General features: G+C 38.6%; 1 protein-coding gene across 1 annotated transcript in view; it reads right to left on the bottom strand.

Moving 5' to 3' along the window:
- Nucleotides 1-14,904, bottom strand: part of PGAP1 (post-GPI attachment to proteins inositol deacylase 1) — a 72,873-nt gene extending 57,969 nt beyond the window's left edge. Inside the window, exons 1-3 of the mRNA XM_080799632.1 lie at nt 14,713-14,904; nt 7,074-7,227; nt 1,128-1,303 (exon numbers count right to left, since the gene is read on the bottom strand). Of these exons, the coding sequence (XP_080655758.1) occupies nt 1,128-1,303; nt 7,074-7,227; nt 14,713-14,859 (477 nt within the window). The 5' untranslated portion in view covers nt 14,860-14,904. The remainder of the gene's footprint in view (nt 1-1,127; nt 1,304-7,073; nt 7,228-14,712) is intronic.
- Between the last annotated feature and the right edge of the window lie 9,036 nt (nt 14,905-23,940).

The following is a 23,940-nucleotide window of genomic DNA, read 5'->3' as shown; positions in this document are numbered from 1 at the left end:
TTTGAGGCTTATGGTTAAGCATTACATGGACCCCAGAAGAGCTCCTGAGAGCTAAAGTAGTCTTATATCTAAATTGCATCCTTTCTGGGATCTCAAATGATGTCCAATGTGTTCTGATAAATCTTTCTGTTCTAGCTGATCAGAACTGCTGTTTCCCAGCACATGTGACTTCTGGAATCTCAATTCAGGTCGTAATAACCCAGTAGCTTTCTTCTGCCAGGAGTTTCACTGCAGCATACAGTGGGAGGCAGTGGCTCACCTCAGTAGGTAGTATAGTAGTATTTTATCCCTGATACTGTTTCGAATGGTTGGCATAGAATGATTTTTGGACCGTTATGCCACTCTTTTTTAAATTTCTCTAAAGATATTGCCCTTTATTCCTTGCACCTAAAGTAGACACACCCCCATCACCTCTTCCCTGGTACTATTGCCTTGTAGCTTCTTATCCTGTGTATATGCAGCACTTCATTCAAAGCTGAAAGATGCATATTTCTAGAGCTTCTATCTCGGCCTAGTTCTCCTTTTCCTCATATCCTACCCACAAATCTAACCACTCCAGTAGCCCCAAATGCTGATCTCTGCATTCTTCAGTTCAGTTATATCAATATACTCTGCTTGACCTCCACCTACTTATCCCATGGTCTGGGAAATGCTTTCAGGCAGAAAATCACAACAATCATGAAGCTCATCTCACATGTTTTCCTTCTTCCAGGGATCATGGTCCTTTACTACTTGGTTGTCCAATACCTGAAAACATGTGCTTCAGATATTTTGATTAGTTTTATAATTGCTTACATATGGACACGGTCTACCTTAATACAAGTTATTCATAACTAGAGGCAGAAACCCACACTAATAGTCTTTAGGAAATTCAGTGTGCTTCTAATTTATAAGTTAAAAAAAATTCTTCCCCTAAATTCACAAGAGGTTTCTTGTAAATTCAATTTAAACTTCAAGAACCACGGAGTTCAAAACAACAGCCTCACACACACACAAACAATAAAAAAAAACTGTTTTATCTGCACTTCAACTTCCATATAAACAAATAAACGATTTAAAATACACTGAATCCCTTAAAAATGCTAATAGGTGATCAATCACTACTGATTTGCATGCCTATCTCTTACCTTATAGAGTTTGAGAATTATTTTAATGCATTCATGTACAAACTTGGTCTGTCTCTGAAGACTTCCACCATACAGTGCCACCAGTTCTTCATTGAAATTCACACTAAAGAAGTCGAAGTGGTACTTGAAGTCAATATCTTCTGCTTTTCTAAGTGCAATAGAACCAATAGAACGAACTGCAGAGGAAAAGTACAAAGCGTACATTAAGCAAAATTTTTAAAAGTTGCAACCATTCTTGCTTCAAAGTCTTTTAACGAATAACTTTACCCCCCACTCTGAATATAAACAACCTACCTCAGGGTGACATCCTTCAGTATCAATTTAGAAGAACAAACCATTGTTTGTATTGTGTGTCTTGTGCCCTAAATGTTTTTAAAATTTAAATTAAATAAAAAGTAAACAGGTCTTTCATTCTTTACCCACTTCCACTTGATTAGGGAAAATAACTAAAAGGGAGGAGAATACTTTGAAGAATAAGAAATGTTAGCCATCATAATACAGCCATTCTGTATGAATAAGTCACACTTGAGGATTTTAAGAATGAGAAAATTCCTACAAGAAACGTATGCTTGGGGCACTTGGGTGGCTCAGTGGGTTAAAGCCTCTGCCTTCGGCTCAGGTCATGATCCCAAGGTCCTGGGATCGAGCCCCGCATCGGGCTCTCTGCTCATCGGGGCACCTGCTTCCCCCTCTCTCTCTGCCTGCCTCTCTGCCTGCTTGTGATCTCTGTCAAATAAATAAGTAAAATCTTTAAAAAAAAATAGGTAAATAAAAATTTAAAAAAAGAAATGTATGCTCATCACTTGGTTAATATATTTATGCTTGATCTATCTTTTTTTTACACATGACCTCCAATCAATCAGTAAATCCTATCATCCTCCACTTTCTAAATATATCCCCAATCAACATTTCTCACCACTTCCACCTTCTTAATCTAAGCACCATCATCTCTTGCCTTAACTACCCTAATAGTTTCTTCACTGATCTACCTGCTTCCACACTGTCTTAGGTTTTGCTCTGTAAACCCTTCCACAGAATTTGTAAATTGACTGCATTAATTGGTATTAAAAGTTGCAGTGTATGGTTTAGCAAGCAAAATACCTATTTGCCATTTCATTTTCTTAACATACACAATTCACATACTATACAACTTATGTAAAAAGTACAATTCAATGATTTTTAGTATATTCACAAAATTCTACTAATCTAACTTTATTTTTTAATTACCCCAAAAAGACAACCCCATACTCATTAGCAGTCATTTCTCATTCCTCTTTTCCCCCCAATCCTGGAAAATACTAATTTACTTTCTGTTCCTATGGATTTGCCTATTCTGGACATTTCTTTTTCTTTTTCTTTTAAGATTTTATTTATTTATTTATTTGACAGAGAGAGAGAGAGACACAGCGAGAGAAGGAACAGAAGCAGGGGGAGTGGGAGAAGTAGGCTTCCTGATAAGCAGGGAGCCAGATGTGGGGCTCGAGTCCAGGACCCTGGGATCATGACCTGAGCCAAAGGCAGATGCTTAACGACTGAGCCACCCAGGCACTCCTATTCTGGACATTTCTATAAATGGGATCATATATATGAGTTTTTAGGACCAGCTTCTTTCACTTATGTTTTCAAGGTTTATCCACATTGTACCAGGTAATTCATGTCATCAGTTAATTAATTCCTTTTTATTATATAAGCTTCAGGTATGCAGTTTTATAATTCAACACCTGTATACACTACAAAGTTATCATCACCACAAATCTACTTACCATCCATCACATACAACTAGTTCCCTTCACTCATTTTGTTCACTCCCAAGCTTACCCTTTGGTAACCAGCAGTCTGTTCTCTTTATCTCTGAATTTATTTTTTATTTACTTTTTTAAAATTCCAAATTTCAGTGAAATCATATGGTACTCATCTTTTTTGGTCTGATTCATTTCACTTAGCATAATACCCTCAAGGTCCATCCATGTTATTGCAAATGGCAAGATTTCATTCCTGCTATTTGCCTGAGAGTACTAGATACTTGTCGGTAGTAGTCTAACAAGTATAAGATGATATGTAGTTTTGAATTGCATTTCCCTGTTAGTGATATTATCTTTTCAAGTGCCTATTAGCAACCTGTATGTCTTCTTTAGAACAATGTCTATTCAGATCCTACATTTATTTTTCAATCGGGCTGCTTTTGTTGAGTTATGTAAGTTCTTAATATATTTTGGATATTAACCCCCTATTGTATATATGGTTTACAAATATCCCATTAAGTAACCTGCCTTTTCATTTTATTTTATTTTTTTTAAAGATTTTATTTATTTATTTGACAGACAGAGATCACAAGCAGGCAGAGAGGCAGGCAGAAAGAGAGGAGGAAGCAGGCTCCCCGCTGAGCAGAGAGCCCGATGTGGGGCTTGATCCCAGGACCCTGAGATCATGACCTGAGCCGAAGGCAGAGGCTTAACTCACTGAGCCACCCAGGTGCCCCCTGCCTTTTCATTTTAATGGTTTCCTTTGCCATGCGGAAGCTTTTTAGTTTGATGTAGTACCATTTATTTTTACTTTTGTTTCCCGTGCTTCGGAGTGAGATCCACGAAGATGTTGTTAAGACCCATGTCAAGGAGCTTACCACTTATATATATATATTTTTTAAGATTTTATTTATTTATTTGACAGAGAGACAGCAAGAGAGGGAACACAAGCGGGGAAGTGGGAGCGGGAGAACCAGGCTTCCCTCTGAGCAGGGAGCCCAAAGTGGGGCTCAATCCCAGGACCTTGGGATCACTACCTGAGCTGAAGGCAGACGCTTAATGACTGAGCCACCCAAGCGCACCACTGTCTATATTTTATTCTAGCAGTTATAAGGACTCAGGTCTTATACACAAGCTTTTAATCCACTTTGTGTTAATTTTTGTGTATAGTGGAAGATAGTGGCCTAGTTTCATTCTTTTTCTTATGGCTATCCAGTTTTCCAAAAACTATTTATAGAAGAGACTGTCCTTTCTCCATTGTATGTTCTTCACTTTTTTATCAGAAATAAATTGACCATATATGTGTGGGTTTACTTCTGGGCTCTCAATTCTCTTCCACTGATTTGTGTATGGTTTGTTGTTGTTGTTGTTTCTATCAATACTGCACTGTTTTGATTACTACAGCTCTGTAGTACAGTTTGAAATCAGGAAGTGTGATACTTCTAGCTTTGTTCTTTTTCAAGACTGCTCTGGCTATTTGGGATCTTCTGTGGCTCCATACAAATTTTAGAATTATTTGTTCTACTTCTATGAAGTATACCATTGGAATTTTGATAGGTGTTACACAGAATGTGTAGATTGCTTTTGGCAGTATGGACATTTTAACAGAATTAATGTTTCCAATCCATAAGCACAGAATAGCTTTCCATTTATTTTTCTTTTCTTTCATCGGTGTCTTATAGTTTTCGGTGTAGAGATCTTTTGCCTCCTTTGTTAAATTTATTCCTAGGTATTTACTCTTTTCGATGCAATTATAAATGAGATTGTTTTCTTAATTTCTCATTATTTATCAGAAACACCATAGATTTCTGTTTATTGATTTTGTATCCTACATTTCACTAAACTCATTTATTAATTCTAACAGCTTTTTGTGGAGTCTTGAGGATTTTCTATATTTGTCATCTGCAAATAGTGACTATTTTACTTCTTCCTTTCCAATTTGGATGGCTTTTTAAAATTTTTCTTGCCTTACTGCTGTGGCTTGGACTTCCAATACTGTGTTGAATAAAAGTGGTGAGAGTGGGCATCCTTGTCTTGTTCCTGGAATTAGAGGAAAAGCTTTCAGCTTCTCACCATTGAGCATAACATTAGCTGTAGGACTGTCATATATGGCCTTTATTATGTTGAGGTACAGTCCCTCTATACGCACTATTTTGAATTTTAAATGAATACTGAATATTGTCAAATGCTTTTGTTACATCTATTAAGATGATCATATGATTTTCATCTTTCATTGTATTAATATAATTGTATCATATTGATTGATTTGTGGATACTGAACCTTCTTTCATCTCTGGAATAAATCCCACTTGATCATGTATGGTTGGATTTGGTTTGCTAATACTTTGCTAAGGATTTCTGCATCTAGGCTCATCCAGGATATTGGCCAGTAATTTTCTTCTTTCATCATTCATTCCTTTTTACTGCTGAATAATATTCCATTATATGTATGTATTTTATTTATCCATTCTTTAGTTGATGTTGGGTTGTTTCTCCATTTTAGTTATTTTGAATAGTGTTGCTGTGAACATTTGTAAACAAGTTTTTGTGTGAAAGTACATTTTCATTTTTCTCGGGTAGATACCTATAGCAGAATTGCTAAGCATAAAACTCTACGTTTAACATTCTGAATAACTGCCAAACTGTTTTTCCAAAGTGGCTCTACCATTTTATATTCCCACCAACAATGGATAAGGGTTTCAATTTCTTCACATCCTCAATGACCCTTGACATTATCTTTTAGATTATAGCTACCCTGGTGGGTATGAAATTATATCTATCCTTATGGTTTTGATTTGCATTTCCCTGATGATTAATGATATTATCTTTCCTTCTTCCACTCTTGCCCCTTTACAGCATATTCTCTACACAGCAAAGCCAGAGTAATAATTTTTTAAAAACAAATCACACCTACTATATAGAATTTAAAAATCTGACAATTCTAATGCTGTCAAGGATGTGAAGCAAAGGGAAGTCTAATGTAGTATTTCTGGGAGTATAAATTAGCACAGCCAGTAAAAATAGAAGGATACATATAACCTGTGACATGAATTACATTATAGCATACATCTTACAGAAACATGGGCTTATGTGATCCAAAGTAAGAAAAATGTTCTTTACTTGTAATTACCAATAAATACAAATAACATTAGTATCCAAAGACAGAATATTTAAACTATGGTATAGCCATATAATGGGATAACAAAGAGTGAAAAAAATAAATGAATCACAGCTCATACAACAACTTGGATGAATTTTTTAAAAGATTTTATTTATTAGAGAGTGAGAGAGAGAGAAAGAGAGAGAACGAGCAGGGGGAGAAGCAGACTTCATCCCAGGACCCTGGAATAATGACCTGCTTAACCAACTGAGCCACCCAGGCATCCCCAAAAGAATTCTATTCTTATTATATAAAAGAATATGCCAGTTAATAGCCATATATATATATACACATACATATATATACACACACACATATATACGGTATATTTGAAATGAAATTACTTCCAGATTATTTGATTGTTATGCCAGAAGTAACTGCTATTATCTCCAGGCCAACATTCAATTTGGAATCTATACATAAAGCTTCCCTATCTTTACCTTTCTGTGTTCCCATCAGTATTTCTAGATCTAATTTAAATAGCTCCAAAAGAAAGAAACCAATCTTTTCTCTTGTTTAGCAAAACATAAACCAATTTACTTCTCTAATCAGTATTCTAGGTTATGTTTTCTTTGCCTTCCATTTTCTTTTTTTTTAAAAGATTTTATTTATTTATTTGACCGACAGAGATCACAAGTAGGCAGACAGGCAGGCGGAGAGAGGGGGAAGCAGGCTCCCTGCCGAGCAGAGAGCCCGATGCGGGGCTCGATCCCAGAACCCTGGGATCATGACCTGAGCCAAAGGCAGAGGCTTTAACCCACTGAGCCACCCAGGCGCCCCTGCCTTACATTTTCAACATAAACCTTTCTTCTGCTAATTCCCGGATCCTTGTGTCACTTATCCTACCTATTCCATCCTGTTCTTTTTCTCTGTCTTACGTTGTCTAAGTGGTCTTCAACTATTCTTTGTACTCATATTTTTTTCCTCCAGACAATATGTCAAATATCTGTGTCTCCCGGATGCCTAGCATATAGTACATAGAATACATATCTGGTAATTCTTTGATTGAATTTTATAGCTTTCAAAATTACTTCCAAGACTTACCTTGCTTATAACTTCCAGCATTACCAGGAAGAAAGAGAACTGGAATACCAGTCAAAGGGAGAATTTTGTGTTCTTCAGCATAGGATCCTTCTCCATAAAGATATAATTCATATGCAGGATAGCGTTTTGCCAGTTTCTTTGGAAGTTCTATTTTCTGCAGGGGGAAAAAAAAAAGGCAATTCCACTTTAATCAGTTGTATTAATACAATTCAGTCTACTGTGCCCAATTCTGAATTATACACATTTGAAAGTGTAAAAATTTTACTGATAATAAAACTGCACTTTTACTTTTATTCATATGTAGAACACATCTTGAATTTCGTGAGTTTTGAACCATGCAGTCTTCAGGAATGCATAAAATGGAACTACCTAGGGGTGCCTGGGTGGCTCAGTTGGTTAAGCCACTGCCTTTGGCTCAAGTCATGATCCCAGAATCCCGGCATCGAGTCCTGCATTGGGCTCCCAGTTCCGCGGGGAGTCTGCTTCTCCCTCTCACCTTCTCCCCTCTCATGCTCTCTCTCTGTCTCTCTCTCTCTCAAATAAATAAAAATTTTTTTTAAAAAATTGAACTACTTGAAACTCTAATGAATATAAATTACTCAAAATAGTCACTGACAAAAGAAAAACACTGGGGTATGTCAGCAAATTATTTGTTAATATAATTGGAAATGTACTTAATATAGTATCAGTATCAATTATCCTTAGAAATGATAAAGGCTTTCCATTATCAAATCAATTCTTTTTTGCTATTTTAAACTGTTTTGTAATGCCTCTCCTTTTACGTAGGCTCAACTACATTGTCCAGTTGTTACATCATTCAAAGGAAAGTAAGCTTGTTTTACAATGCAGCTTTCTGACCTCTCAACTTAATATGCTTTGACCTGCAATGTGCTTTACAAATTAATATGAACCTTACAGCCATGTCTTGGGTCAAGACATGCACACTCTCCTCACCGTAAACATTCCAATGAGTTAGCAACTGTTTTGGTTTTTGTGGACTAGGTGTATGCTTTGTCAGCATAGCCTTAGACTACTCCGCAATTTATATTATTTTATAACAAAAAAGCCAGTAATTCATGTATATTTTTTTCAAAAAAATACAAATTAGGTCTTAACGTCAGCAAGCCTTAGACTACTCCGCAATTTATATTATTTTATAACAAAAAAGCCAGTAATTCATGTATATTTTTTTCAAAAAAATACAAATTAGGTCTTAACGTCATCCCCAAAAGGTAGGAATCTATAAAAGTGGTGGTAAAGAATGTTTATAACAGGGACGCCTGGGTGGCTCAGTTGGTTAAGCCGCTGCCTTCGGCTCAGGTCATGATCCCAGGGTCCTGGGATCGAGTCCCGCATCGGGTTCCTTGCTCAGCAGGGAGCCTGCTTCTCTCGCTGCCTCTGCCTGCCTCTCTGCCTGCTTGTGTGTACTCTCTCTCTCTGGCAAATAAATAAAATTAAAAAAAAAAAAAAAAAGAATGTTTATAGCAGCAATGGCCACAGTCGCCAAACTGTGGAAAGAACCAAGATGCCCTTCAACGGATGAATGGATAAGGAAGATGTGGTCCATATACACTATGGAGTATTATGCCTCCATCAGAAAGGACGAATACCCAACTTTTGTAGCAACATGGACGGGACTGGAAGAGATTATGCTGAGTGAAATAAGTCAAGCAGAGAGAGTCAATTATCATATGGTTTCACCTATTTGTGGAGCATAACAAATAACATGGAGGACAAGGGGAGATGGAGAGGAGAAGGGAGTTGAGGAAATTGGAAGGGGAGGTGAACCATGAGAGACTATGGACTCTGAAAAACAACCTGAGGGTTTTGAAGGGGCGGGGGGTGGGAGGTCGGCGGAACCAGGTGGTGGGTATTAGGGAGGGCACGGATTGCATGGAGCACTGGGTGTGGTGAAAAACAATGAATACTGTTACGCTGAAAAGAAATAAAAAATTTAAAAAAAAGTGGTGGTAAAGTACACTCCCTTCTTCTGCTCCTTTTTAAACTATAGAAACCATTAAAAACGAAGCCACTTACATTGAGCAGTAGATTTTATTTAAGCAGACATCAATAGATTTAATGATCTAACAGTGCTGTACATGTGGTTGATAAAAATTTTATGTACTGAATGAATTTTAAAGCCTATAAATAATAGTAACACTGAAAAACCTCACTGTTCTAAAATGCAGAATTCTGATCATTCATGCACATTCCTGAATATTCCTTTAAAAATATAAACATAAACAATCTGTGTTAATAACAACTGAAAATATCTTTAGAAATTGTGAGCTAAGATATTAGCAATTTTATCCCTCCAAATACATATATAATATATATGGACTTCAATTCAAAGTTGTCCCAATATTGACTATGCACAATATATAATCAAAATGAAAATGATGCAATATTTTAAGCACACATTAAGCAAAAAGAAAACATGTGAGAGTAAGTAAACCATTACTCTCCAACTACTCCCAATTTAGTACACCTTTGGATATGACAGGACATGAGTACATTAGCTAAACAAAGTTTTGAACTAGTTGAAAATTAACTCAGAAAAAATAGGAAACTATTAGCAAATAGCAAAACTGCATTCCAGAGTACAAGTTGGGAGTGGCAGGAAGAAACAAGAAGGGCTGTGACCAGATTGAAGACAGAAAAAGTACAGGCATATGGAAAGGATGCTGATGAAGAAAAAGAGAGTCAAGGGATTTAAAAAGAAAACTTTTATAGCAAAAGATCTCATATATTTTAAATTATTTTATATAGATTACTTTAAATGAGAACCCCTCCCAAAAACAGACCTTTAATCAAAATCAAATTACCTTTGTACTTAAATATCTCCACAATCCTGCCTCTGCTGTTCATCCTCTCTTGACTCTGCCTTAGTATAGTTCCTTATCTTTAACCCAAAGCCCTTTCAAAAGACAAAAATTCTAACGAGTTCCCAAGTGCTAGAAAAATATTGTTCAAGAAACTATTGTCTTTATGATACATATTTTACTTGTAAATTAAAACTGGAAAATTAAAATTTGAGCCCCATAATTAATAAAAAAGAAAAAAGATTTTGATTAAAATGAATATAGTTTTAAAGATCTTACAAAGAACTCTTCTCAGCCCTTTGCCCATTCCACCCCTAAGGACTCCAGCTTAATAAAAAGACCTGGGGAGAGGTGAATCTTTCAGAATGGTCGTAACCTCCCTACTCCAATCCGTAGTCCATACTGCTGTCAAGAAATACCTTGTGGGGCACCTGCGTGGCTCAATTAATTAAGCATCCGCTCTGGTCAGGATCTCAAGGTCCTGAGAGAGAGCCCTGAGTTGACCTTCAGGGTGAGTATAAAGCCTGCTTAAGATTTTCTCTCTCCCCTTCCCTCTTGCCCTTCCACCCCACTCCACTCCTCAAATAACATAAAATAAAGTATAATTAGAAATATCATGTTAAAACATACACCTCCTGTGTTTCCTGATTATATTAATAGATGACAAAGGCCTGAGAGACCCTCTAAAATCTGTCTTCAATTATTCTTACCATTCTTTTAACTTATACATGCTAAGTTTTAAAAATTTTAATATGCTTCAAAAGTCAAGACTCAGGGGCACCTGGGTGGCTCAGTGGGTTAAGCCTCTGCCTTCGGCTCAGGTCATGATCCCAGGGTCCTGGGATCGAGCCCCGCATCGGGCTCTCTGCTCAGCGGGGAGCCTGCTTTCTCCTCTCTCTCTGCCTGCCTCTCTGCCTACTTGTGGTCTCTGTCTGTCAAATAAATAAATAAATAAATCTTTAAAAAAAAAAAAAAAAAAAAAAAGTCAAGACTCAAAGGATGTATAATGAAAAGGCTTTCTCCTACCCCTAGTCCTTTAGCCATCTAATTCCCTACCCAGAAGGCAACCAATGTTAGCAGTTTATATACTATCCATACGGCTTATACAATGTGTCCTGGTGCCTTCCTACCTTCACAAATGCTATTCTTTATTCCTGCAGTTTTCTTGTTTCTGCGCTTCATGAACTATGTGTGTATGTGTGCGTGTGTGTGTATGTGTATATATATATATATCCTCTAATTAACCACATCTTCTCTACAGCCTTTGACTACCAAAGATGAACTTGGATGCTTTCTTCTGTGAAGACCCTCATATGCACTTACAGTGAAATCATCATTTAGCACATTATATTTTAACTGTCCATTACATCCGTCTCCCCCACTGTATTATAAAGACATAAAAATTATAAAGACATAAAGGCACAAGGTCTGATTCATCTTTAATTCCCTCTCACCCATACCCAGTATCTAGAATATACCTGATAGAGTTATTCAGTAAGTTATTTGCTAAGTAAACATCACACTTAATAACAAAAGTATGATTCGTGTTTTCCAATATCAACATTTTCTTTCAGACAACAACAATTAGATCACATATCTGAGGACAGCCAAATAGACTGCTGTATAGGAGAAAACAACACAGATGTTTCTTCTCCAATTCTACAATTTGCCTAAAACTGTCTGCTACCAAATAAAAGCTTTGCCTTGCATCATAATAAAGCAAGAAGCTTTAAAGGATAATGTGTATTTTGCCTGGTAGTTTTGTGAGATGTTCAGTTAACTCTGAACAAGCAAATTTTGGAAATCCAAAGGTAGAAAATGAATACTCGAAACAACTTTTTTGTTTATTCTTTTAAGATTTTATTTATTTAATTTTTTGAGAGAGAGAGAGAGAGAATAAGCAGTGGGGAGCGGCAGAGGGGGAGAGAGAGAGAGTCAATCAGACTCTGCTGAGCAGGAAGTCCAATGCTGGGGCTCTGATCCCAGGAGCCCCCCCATCACCACCTGAGGCAAAAGCAGACATTTAACAGACTGAGCCTCCCAGGCACCCCTACTCAAACAATTTTAAAATTAACACTTCGTTTTTACAAATAAGCTCAAATTTCTGTCTCACCTTTAATTTTTAAAATGGGGAATAAATTTGAGTGTTTCAACTACCTTTCATTTCCTCTAACATTCGGCTAAAGAATATGTAAATAAGCAGTAAAAAAAGAAAAAGTCATCAAGGAGAAAACCCAACAACTATGTCATCTCAAATGCTGGAGTCACTCTGTGAACAATTAGGAAGCTTACTATAAAATGTAACTAAAAATAAACAATACTATATATATATATATATACACACACACAATATATAAAATATATTTAGAATATATATTCATTAAAGACCACCGGTTCTTAATAGAATTATCTCAGTTATCCAGAAATCTCACTACATTTCAAAGTTTCTCATTTCTATAGACAGGTTTTATTTTTTATTTTTTTTTTAATAGTAATTTTTTTTTAAATTTAATAAACATATAATGTATTTTTATCCCCAGGGGTACAGGTCTGTGAATCGCCAGGTTTACACATTTCACAGCATTCATCATAGCACATACCCTCCCCAATGTCCATTTCCCCACCACCCTCTCCCGTCCCTCCTCCCCCCAGCAACCCTCAGTCTGTTTTCTGAGATTGAGTCTTTTATGGTTTGTCTCCCTCCCAATCCCATCTTTTCATTTTTTTTCCTACCTCCCCCAACCCCCCCGCATTGCATCTCCACTTCCTCATATCAAAGAGATCATATGATAGTTGTCTTTCTCCTATTGACTTATTTCGCTAAGCATGATACCCTCTAGTTCCATCCACGTCGTCGCAAATGGCAAGATATAGACAGGTTTTAGAATCAAGTATAAATACTGTAGTTAATTAACACAGCTTTTTACAACATAAAAATAAAAATCTACTGAAAAATGCATATCAGAAACTCCTGCCGTTGTAATTATTACTGTACTGACAAATTATTAACAGTAACCTCAAAAAGGGAATCTAAATCAAAATAACTAAATACAGACTACTCAACAATTTAAAAAAAAAAAAGCCAAATAGCTCTTTTGCACTAGCTAATTTTCTGTCTTTCCAGTTAACTTTGAGGCAAGAAATGGATCTATGAGTCCATATGCTTAGTTCTCAAAACACTAAGCGATTTCCACTACCACAGACATTAAAATAGCTTCAATAATTGTGGACAATCTCAAAATAAATGGGAATTAGTTTTGTATTGTTCCAGATAATTTTGTTTTAATCAAACTCTTCAACACAATACAAAACTAAGGTGACCTACTTCAACCTGTTGAGAGTTTCCCAATTATTAAACCACAGAAAAATTAATATAAGGGCTCTATTTTCATTAAAAAAAAAAAGAAACTAAAAGCCCACGTATTTAACTATGCATAGCCTCTGAGAAACATAAACCAGCATATGTGCTTAGAAACCGAGACAACAGTAACACGTTAAAATCTCCTTCAATAGCATTTGATATCAAGTTCTTCCACTCCCTTATAAGCATTGATGCAAAACCACGATAAAGAGCTCGAAACAGATGAAATCTAAACTAGAATTTTGCCCACGGGGAAAAGATGTTCTTCAGCAATCTAAACCTTAGGGAGTTTTAGGATCTAAATAATAGCATTAATCAAGTAATCTGCTCCTCCATAATGACCTTTACACAGAGGCAATCACGATCTGCATTCTTCACCTTAAAAAATATTATTTTTAAAGTATACTTAAAATGCGTTTTATCAGTAACATATTCCAGTACATGTACTTTTTATGGTAGGGAGTTACCATGGGACACGTATTCAGTAATTGGGGGATGCGTTTACAAATAAGAGAATCATTCAGGAGAAATTTCTTTGGACACTTGTGTCATTTATCACTACAGGGGGTCATGAATGAAATTCTAGATTCCACTGTGCTGACCTGACGAAGCAACTGTGATTGAAAATAGTCAAAACAGAACTGAAGAGGTGGGGGGCGGCGGGCAAGTGCGCGCTCCGGGAAGGCCGGGTCTCTCCTAATTGCAAACACAGTGAGAAAACAAAAACACTACGAAACGGATTCTGGATGAACCGCTCAGAGACGACGTGCAGAAACACGGGCATGTACGCACACGCACGGACCCACAACCTACCGAACCGGAGGCTCCGCGAACTTTACAGGGAGACTCCGTAGTTCTCCACTTAATTACTTATCACGTCAGCCTCTCCCACAGGAGTAAAACCCCAGAGTCGCAAAGGCAGTCTTGGGATCCAGCCACTGCACACTCTGCAGCCGCTCAGCCCCTTTCCAGAAAGGCGAAAGCTGACGTGCAAATCACGGCGCGGGATGGTGAGAATTTAGGCGCGTGGAAAGCAAAGGAGGGTCTGGGGCACCTGTTAAGGCAGGAACGCAGGGAAAATGGGGTCTGGGTTTAGGGAAAGGGGCTGAGGTTGCGTCTCTAGGAATGGGGGGTGGGGTGGGCCCGGGCAGTCGGAAGAATCTGTACCTGGGATTTGGGACCGGGAAGGGAGCGGAGGGACAGGGGAGAACTACGAGGGGGGCCGGGAGGATGCTTCAGGGAACCATCTACCTGACACCCCACTGTTGAGAGGACACCAAGGGTAGGTGAGGGTAGCGGGTGGGGTGGGGAGGGTCTGCTGTGTCTTCAGGAGCGAAAGAAAACCAGAGCTGAGGTTGGCATAAGGGAGCCGGAGAGGCGCGGGAGCCCAAGTGGGGAGAAACCCGCAGGAGGGGCCCGAGTCTCAGAGCGCCCAGGTGAGACAGCCGAACCTCACCTGATACTCCGGGTACTCAAACATATAGCTCATACTGCACTTGTTCTCCTCGAAGCCGAAGAAGACGTCCCACAGCCCCAGGGTTGCCATGAAAACCATAAGGGCATAAAACGCCAGATTCCAGAAACTGACTGACTGAAGAAACATGGTGCCACCGCCGGCGCGCGGCCCCAAGTCCGACTGAACCAGCCGAAGAACGCCTAGCGGCCGGCGCGGGAGCGAAGCCGGAGCAGCGCGCGCCTGCGCACACGCCCCGCCTGCCCGGGCGCCCGCCGCGCAGTGCGCGTGCGCGCAGTCGGCCTGCTGCGCCTCCCGTCTGGCATCTGGTTGAGAAGAGGTGGCGCTTGCGGCGGGAGCGCGAGTCTGGGGGGAAAAGGGAAGGGGGGCGAAGCGGGTTGGGCTGCGCGACAGACCGAGGGGGAAGAAGGGGGGTGGGTGAGGAGAAGGGAAAGAAGGAGCGGGGAGGGAAAGAAGAGGCGGGCGCAGGAGCCTCGGAGGCTGGAGAGGGAAGGGCTGGGGCAGGGAGGGTGGGCGTGTGGGGGGTTAACTGGAGAGGGGGAGGCGGTTCCCGGTGCGCAGCCGACCCGGCGCGGGCGGGAGGCCATTGGCGCCGGGAGCCATCGGCTGTCGCCTCGGAAGCCTCGCTCCCTGCGCAGTTTAAAAACCCTTCCCGCTCAGTTCTGAAACGCCTCAGGCCTCTGCCTTTTCGGTTCTTCCAGCGGTCACCGAACGCACCCACAGCCCCCTGGACCAGTCAGCGTGAGGAGGAACAAGTGTTTTTTCCTCCTCTTGGACCGCGGACGTTACCCCGTAGGGGACCGCGCTGAAGAGCCGCGGCACAGAAAAAAATCACCGGCAGGTCGGCAACGTTGGGTTCTCGGGTGTAAGATGAAAGCCTGAGTCACAGAAAGCCTTGCTGGTCTTGAAAACACTACATCAAAATTTCCGTGACCCCTGACGCTTCCAGCAGTTGTCGGGGGACCAGTTCGGCGCTGTCCTGTCTTGCTCCCCGGAACCCCTCTTCGGAAACCGGTTCCACGTCAGGGCGAGGAGGAGGCGGTGTCGCTCGAGATTCCACTCGGACTCTCAAGTGACTTAATTCGTTTAGAAGAATTAAGTTTGGTTTTGCACAAAGGAGAGGAGAAAAAGCAGTTCAAAAACCATAATCACGAATAGCGACTTCAAAACACTCAAATGTTGCGAGGAGAAAGACGGTGGATCATTCTTTAAATCTGACCCAAGAGCAGATGGGGGTGTGTGTGTGTGTGTGTAGCTAATTGCAAAATTTTCCTTAGAATTACTTTTCGCACTGACTAGATTTCATTTCAGTTCAGTTTTACTGATTTTCATGTATTTTTTTCTATGTGGAGGAGGTTTAGCTGATAAAATCAAAGAATTTTAAAACTGAAAGGAAGCTTATGGTTTCTTTAGCAATCCGGTAACATTCAGATATAAGAGCACCTGGGGTGTGGGGGGGGGGGATTAGGGACGAGTTAGTGTACAAGATGACAAATCATTTGGAAAAGGATTGAAGTTATACATAAAAAAGGTAATAAATTCATCGAGTCTGGGAGATCAGAATGCCTCTTGCTTCCAGCATATCACAACCAGCACACATAAACCAAGGGTGAATCTACACTCTTTCTATCTCAGTCCTTCTTAAATTTAATGTGACAAGAATCACTTGGAGATTTTTTTTTTAACTTATAATGTATTATTTGTTTCAGGGGTACAGGTCTGCGATTCATCAGTCTTACACAATTTAGAGCACTCACCATAGCACATACCCTCCCCAATGTCCATCACCGACCCACCCCATCCGTCAGACCCCCCTCCCCTTCAGCAACCCTGTTTGTTTCCTGAGATTAAGTGTCTCTTACAGTTTGTCTCCCTCTCTGGTTTCCTCTTGTTTCATTTTTCCCTCTCTTCCCCTATGATCCTGTCTTGTTTCTCAAATTCCTCATATCGGAGAAATCATATGATAATTCTTTCTCTGATTGACTTATTTCTCTTAGCATAGTACCCTCTAGTTCCATCCATGTCATTGCAAATGGCAAGATTTCATTTTTGATGGCTACATAGTGTGCATCTATATCTATATCTATATTTACATAGATATAGATATATCTCACATCTTCTTCATCCTTTCATCTATCGATAGACATCTAGGCTCTTTCCATAGTTTGGCTATCATGGACATTGCTGCTATAAACATTAGGGTGCACCTGCCCCTTTGGATCACTACATTTGTATCTTTGGGCTAAATACTCAGGAGTGCTATTGCTGAGTCCTAGGATAGCTCTTTTCAACCTTTTGAGGAACCTGTGTACTGATTTCCAGAGTGGCTTACCAGCTTGCATTCCCACCAACAGTGTAGGAGGGTTCCCCTTTCTCTGCATCTTCACCAACATCTATCATTTCCTGACTTGTTAATTTTACACATTCTGACTGGTGTGGTATGAGGTGGTATCTCACTGAGGCTTTTTTTTTTTTTAATTTTATTTATTTATTTGACAGACAGAGATCACAAGTAGGCAGAGAGGCAGGCAGAAAGAGGTGGGGGAAGCAGGCTCCCTGCTGAGCAGAGAGCCCGACGTGGGGCTCGATCCCAGGACCCTGGGATCATGACCTGAGCCGAAGGCAGAGGCTTTAACCCACTGAGCCACCCAGGCGCCCCATCACTGAGGTTTTGTTTTGTAATTCTCAGATGCCCAGTGATGTTGAGCACTTCTTCACCTGTGTCTGTAGGCCATTTGGATGTCTTCTTTGCAGAAATGTCTATTCATGTCTTCTGCCCTTTTTTTTTTTTTTTGACAGATCACAAGTAGGCAGAGAGGCAGGCAAAGAGGCAGGCCGAGAGAGAGAAGGGGAAGCAGACTCCCTGCTGAGCAGACAGCCCAATGTGGGGCTCGATTCCAGGACCCTGAGATCACGACCTGAGCTGAAGGCAGAGGCTTAACCCACTGAGTCACCCAGGCACCCCATCTTCTGCCCATTTCTTAATTGGATTATTTGTTCTTTGGGTGTTAAGTTTGATAAGTTCTTTATAGATCTTAGATTACCAGCCCTTTATCTGATAAGTCATTTATAAATATCTTCTCCCATTCTGTCAGTTGCCCCTTGGTTTTGTTGACTGTTTCCTTTGCTGTGCAAAAGCTTTTTATCTCAAAGTCCCAATAGTTCATTTTTGCCCTTGCTTTTCTTGCCTTTGATGATGTTTCTAGGAAGAGGTTGCTGCGGTTGAGGTCAAAGAGGTCGCTGCCTGTGTTCTCCTCAAGAATTTTGATGGATTCCTGTCTCATATTTAGATCTTTCAGCCACTTTGAGTCTATTTTTGTGTGTGATGTAAGGAAATGGTCCAGTTTCATTCTTCTGCATGTGGCTGTCCAATTTTCCCAACAACATCTGTTGAAGGGACTGTCTTTTTTCCACTGGACATTCTTTCTTGCTTTGTCGAAGATTAGTTGACCACAGAGTTGAGGTTCCATTTCTAGGCTCTTTGTTCTGTTCCATTGATCTGTGTGTCTGTGTTTGTGACAGTACCATACTGTCTTGGTAATTACAGCTTTGTAATAGAGCTTGAAGTCCAGAATTGTGATGCTACTGATTTTGCTTTTCTTTTTCAACATTCTGCTGGCTTTTGGGGATCTTTTTTGGTTCCGTACAAGTTTTAGGAAAGATCGTATCAAAAAGAATTACAGACCAATATCCCTGATGAATACAGACACAAAAATTCTCACCAAAATACTAGCTGGCGGGATCCAACACTACATTAAAAGGATTATTCACCACCATCAAGTGGGATTTATTCCTAGGCTGCAAGGTTGGTTCAACATCTGCAAATCAATCAGTGTGATACAATACATTAATAAAAGAAAGGACAAGAATCATATGATACTCTCAAAAGATGCAGAAAAAGCATTTGACAAAGTACAGCATCCTTTCTTGATCAAAACTCTTCACAGTGTAGGGATAGAGAATATTTACCTCAATATCATCAAAGCCATCTATGAAAAACCCACAGCAAATATCATTCTCAATGGGGAAAAACTGAGACCTTTTCCCCTAAGATCAGGAACATGGCAGGGATGTCCACTATCACCACTGCTATTCAACATGGTACTGGAAATTTTTCACCTGTGTGAAAAAGCCTCAGCTTCTCCTAGCCTCAGCAATCAGACAACAAAAAGAAATTAAAGGCATCTGAATCGGCAAAGAAGTCAAACTCTCACTCTTTGCAGATGATATGATATTTTATGTGGAAAAATCAAAAGACTCTACTCCAAAACTGCTAGAACTCATATAGGAATTCAGTAAAGTGTCAGGATATAAAATCAATGCACAGAAATCAGTTGCATTTCTATACACCAACAGTAAGACAGAAGAAAGAGAAATTAAGGAGTCAATCCCATTTACAATTGCACCCAAAACCATAAGATACCTAGGAATAAACCTAACTATAAAAAGGCAAAGAATCTGTATTCAGAAAACTATAGAATACTCACGAGAAAAATTGAGGAAGACACAAAGAGATGGAAAAACATCCCATGCTCATGGATTGGAAGAAAAAATATTGTGAAGATGTCTATGCTACTTAGAGCAATCTACACATTGAATGCAATCCCTATCAAAATACCAACTCTTTTCACAGAAATGGAACAAGCATCTTCATTCTAAAGACCATTTATGTATTACATAGAATTCCTCATTTTATACATATATATATTCCTCATTCCATATATAGTATATGCTGTCTCTCATGATGTCAGATTTCTTCAACTACTTTGTAATTTTGGTTTGTAAACTCATTCTTAGCCTGCATCATATACTTCAGCATCCTGTGCCTCTCCTAGGTTGTAGAGACATTTCTATGGATTAATTTCTTGGCTTCCCGCCCCACCCCCACCAGTTTCTGCATAATGAAAATGGTATGAATAATTAGAATCATCCCCAGAAATTTTGTGGTCTGGGATGCTGTTTTTTTATTATTATCATTTTTAATCCTGTTCAGTGATCACTATGAGCTATAGAGGTTCCATACTCTTATGGATTTCTCTCTATAGAATTTAAGGATTTTCATTTCTTTCTATAGCACTCAATCGTGTAGTAAAATATCTAGAATTTCTGTATGTTTAGAATGAGGGCAGGTAAAGAGTGTAGGTGACAAGTTTCTTTGAATTAGTTTTTTTGGGTAATATTACCTAGCACTGCTTGTGCAAAATTTTTTTTTAAGTTTTTATTTATTTATTTGACAGACAGAGATCACAACTAGGTAGAGAGGCAGGCAGAGAGAGGGAGAGAAGCAGTCTTAACCCACTGAGCCACCCAGGTGCCCCTCCTTGTACAAATTTTAAATCAAAATTAAAAGCCACTTCAAGAATGTTATTTCACTTGAGTAGTGAGGAGAAAAAGTAGATTAAATTATTTTTAGAAAAAATTAGTGGGAGAAAATAGAAGCTGTAAATACAGGTAATTCCTCCTGCCTTTTCATATATATATGAAAGTAGTTTAAGTAGTATGTTCACTAAAATTTTTTTAGACTAGAAAGACACCAAAATACATTTTTAAATGGATAAATGAGAGCTAGTAAAGAATGATCTTAGGAGTCTCTGGGTGCTCACCCAACTCTTGATTCTAGTTCAGATCATGATCTCACAGATGTGAGATCAAGCCACACACTGGACTCCACAATGGGTGTGGAGCTTATTTAATAATCTCTCCCTCTCCCTCTGCCCTTTCCCCACCTCCAAAAAAGAGAATGATCTTAAATGAAGAGGAGAAGGGAAATCTACTTTGGGAAGAAGAAAATATGAAGAAACATGAGAAAAAAAAAATACTGAGATGGAGAGGATTAAGACAAGGAAACTCCCATTGGATGATCTTAATCTTGATATAGAAACAAAACCCATTGGGTAGAAATAAGGGATTGGAGCAAGGTGATGCTTAAAGAGAGTGGAAATACTTGGGAATTACTGTTTTAAGAAATGAATTTGGCAGGGGGGCCTGGGCAGGTCAGTCAGTTCTTGGTTTCAGCACGGGTCATTTTCTTTGGGTCATTGGACCACGATCTGTGTGGTGTCTGTTTGTCCCCATCCTTCTGCTCCTCCCCCTCCTCTCTCTCTCAAATAAATAAATTTTTAAAATCTTAAAAAAAAAAAAAAGAGAGAGAGAGAACTGAACTTGGCAGTTATCAAGAGGTGACTGATAGCAAGGACCTAGTCAACGGTGTTTTACACCCTTGCTCTCCAATTTTCCTCGTCTTCTCAGCTAACATAGATCTCTTGCTTTCCTGTATCTCTCTCATCAAGGGGGAAAAAATAGATATTATCTAGTGATGAGACATTTAATTGACCTTTATGTGCCAAGCTCCACAACAGAGATTAGAAAAAAGAGTTAAATGAGACCACCAATTCTGATTTGTAAGAGATAAATGAGTCACTGATATCAAGGAGTCTATAAGTAAGTACATAATATAATTGTACTCTAGTATGGTAAGTATTACAGGGATAGGAACATGGAGTATTGGAGGACAAAAAAGGAGTATTTAATTGTTTAGTGGGAAAGGGATCCGAGACAAAAATGATTTATATACATAATATAATAGGGGCTCAAAGAGTGCTCATTGAATTACTGAGTGATTGAGTTAATAGATGGCTAGATGCCATGATTAGAAGAATTAAGAAGGTGGGCTTCCCACAGTTCAAAGTAAGAGGGACTTTTTGGTCATTCTGATAAAGTCTACTTCTGTCACTTTCTGAAAAGCATATAGCTTCATAGTTCACTCAGAACTTAAATGTGGCTGTTAAGTTCACACTTATTGGTTCTTTCATTTGGATATAGATGTTCATATAGTACTTTTATTTCTTATAGTGCATATGTTGTGTTTAACAATAGTTGAGTTGCTAAGAATTGTGTAAAATTAAACATTTGCAAAATGAAACCTCAAAGAGCTTTATTATTAATAGAGCACTATAAAGAACACTGGTAATCAGGAAATCTGAGTTCTAGAACTTCCAGTTCTGCCACCCAGGTATGATTTAGGGCAAGTGTCTTCATCTCCTTAGGCTTCTCTCTTTTCTTATGTAAAATGAAGGTATTTGACAAATGATTTCTGAAAGCTTATGATATTTTAATTGAATTAAGGCTTTTAAAACTTAAATTAATGCAAATAGGAAAAGACCATATTATAATCATTTGGCAGTCTCCCCTCAACTGAATATTTAGTAAATTCATTAATATATCAGTTTCTCAGAAAACATTTTAGATTTATTTAAGTTCCCTTTAGTTTTTGTTTGTTTTATTTCCTGGAAGCAAAAACTGTTTTCTCAATACATAGTAACCACCCTCATGTTACCCAGCTATATTGTACACAGGAAGATAGAATCACACTGTCTGGTGTGGGAATCTAGTTGTCTTCTAAAATTAATTTCACTAACTAGCCATAGTGTATTACTCTCATACTATAGGTTTTTTTTTTTTTAATAATGTCTATTTCCTCCCTCTTTTTCTTAAAACAAAACCAAAACCCAAATATATAATGGACTGGTTCTTAGAAGCTAAAATTTATTCCACTCAATTGGTTTAAAGCTCTTTCTCATACTCGTTAGTTTTACCTATTGTACATTATATGTAGTAGGCATTCAATATATATTTATTTTTAATTTATTTGAAATTAAGTCAGAGTCTACAGATTGTAGCCATAAAACCTCACCTTCCCTTGGATGTTTCAAAGCCTGAAAAGAAAAGAAAACATAATGCCTGCAATTCTGTGGCTCCCAGCTCTGTTTCCAAGGAAACAGAGAGTAGATCATCAGAAACAAAATAAGGATTTTCAACCTGATTACCCTTTTCTCACCAGTTCAGTCTCCATCACTGCAAAATGAAAGGGAACATAACCTTGGCCTTGCAATCCAGATTTTCCATCCTGTTTGTGCTCTCACTATTAAAACCAGGCAAAATCTTTTGGGTTATGTTGGTTTCTTATAGAGAGAATTAAACTCATCCACAAGGGTAAAGAATACCTTTTGAATATGAAGCACTATGTACATTTGCTGAATAACCTGGTATGTTTTAACCTTAGAACTCTCAAGTGTTTAAATTACTGAATCTCAGATTTAACATTTCTTGGGAATAATAGAAGGAAGTATTGGGAATTTATAAGAAAAGGATAAAGACATCTAGAATGAAATGTTTTATTTAAAGAAATAAGGAGAGAGGGGACAGGATGAAAAAACAGTAGGAGTCAAGGGGAAAATAATTGGATTCCCATTCAAAAGAGCAAAATCACCTTTGTAACATTGTTGGTTTGTTCCACAGATTTGTATCTACCATGAATAAAATCATTATCCTGATTTAAAAAAAAAACAAAAACTACAGGCGACAAAAGCTTGCTTTAGCAGTATGATATTACCTAGTGAGGCTACGTGTTTTATAAAAACAGTATTCCTCTCAAACCAACACACTATACACCTTAAACTTACAAAATGTTATGTGTCAATTATATTTCAATAAAGCCAGGAAAAAATCCAGTATTCCTGTATTTTAAAAGTGTAGTTAAAGCCAGAGGGTTCTCTCCGGGGTGAAGTGAACAATGGAAATTTGCTTTAATGGATGTACGGTTGAAGATTTCGATGGCATATTAATATGTTCAGATAATGAATACTGAAATTCAAGTAACTTTAATGGGAAGGAATGGATAATGTAATCATCATTTGGGGGTTTCCTTGTAACCATTTTCTGCATGTACGCCTATTTCTCCCCAAAGGATTCTAGCTTTTCAAAGACACAAGCTATAAGAGGCCTTGGCCATTTTTAACATGTAGGCCCGGCATAGGACCTTGCATTGGAGGCATTCAATCAGTTTTCTTGAATAAATGTTTTTTATGTCTTCAGCACAGGCATACCTTTTTTATGGGCTTCACTTTGTCTTGCTTTCACAGACATTGTGTTTTTTGCAAATTGGTTTGCGACAACCCTGCACTGAACAAGTCTATCAGCACTATTGTTCTAAACATTTGTTCACTTCATGTCTGTGTGTCACACTTCAGTAATTCTCGCAATATTTCAAATGTTTTCATTATTATTGTATTCATTATAGCAATCTGAGATCAGTAATCTTTGGTATCAGTCACTATTGCAATTGTTTGGGGGCACCACAAACTGCGCTCATACAAAATGGCAAACTTAATAGATAAGTGAGCGTGTTCTGACTGCTTTACCAACCAGCCA

The sequence above is a fragment of the Martes martes genome (assembly GCF_963455335.1).
Source record: "Martes martes genome assembly, chromosome: 3".
NCBI lineage: Eukaryota > Metazoa > Chordata > Mammalia > Carnivora > Mustelidae > Martes > Martes martes.
This window is presented reverse-complemented; position numbering and strand designations above follow the sequence as displayed.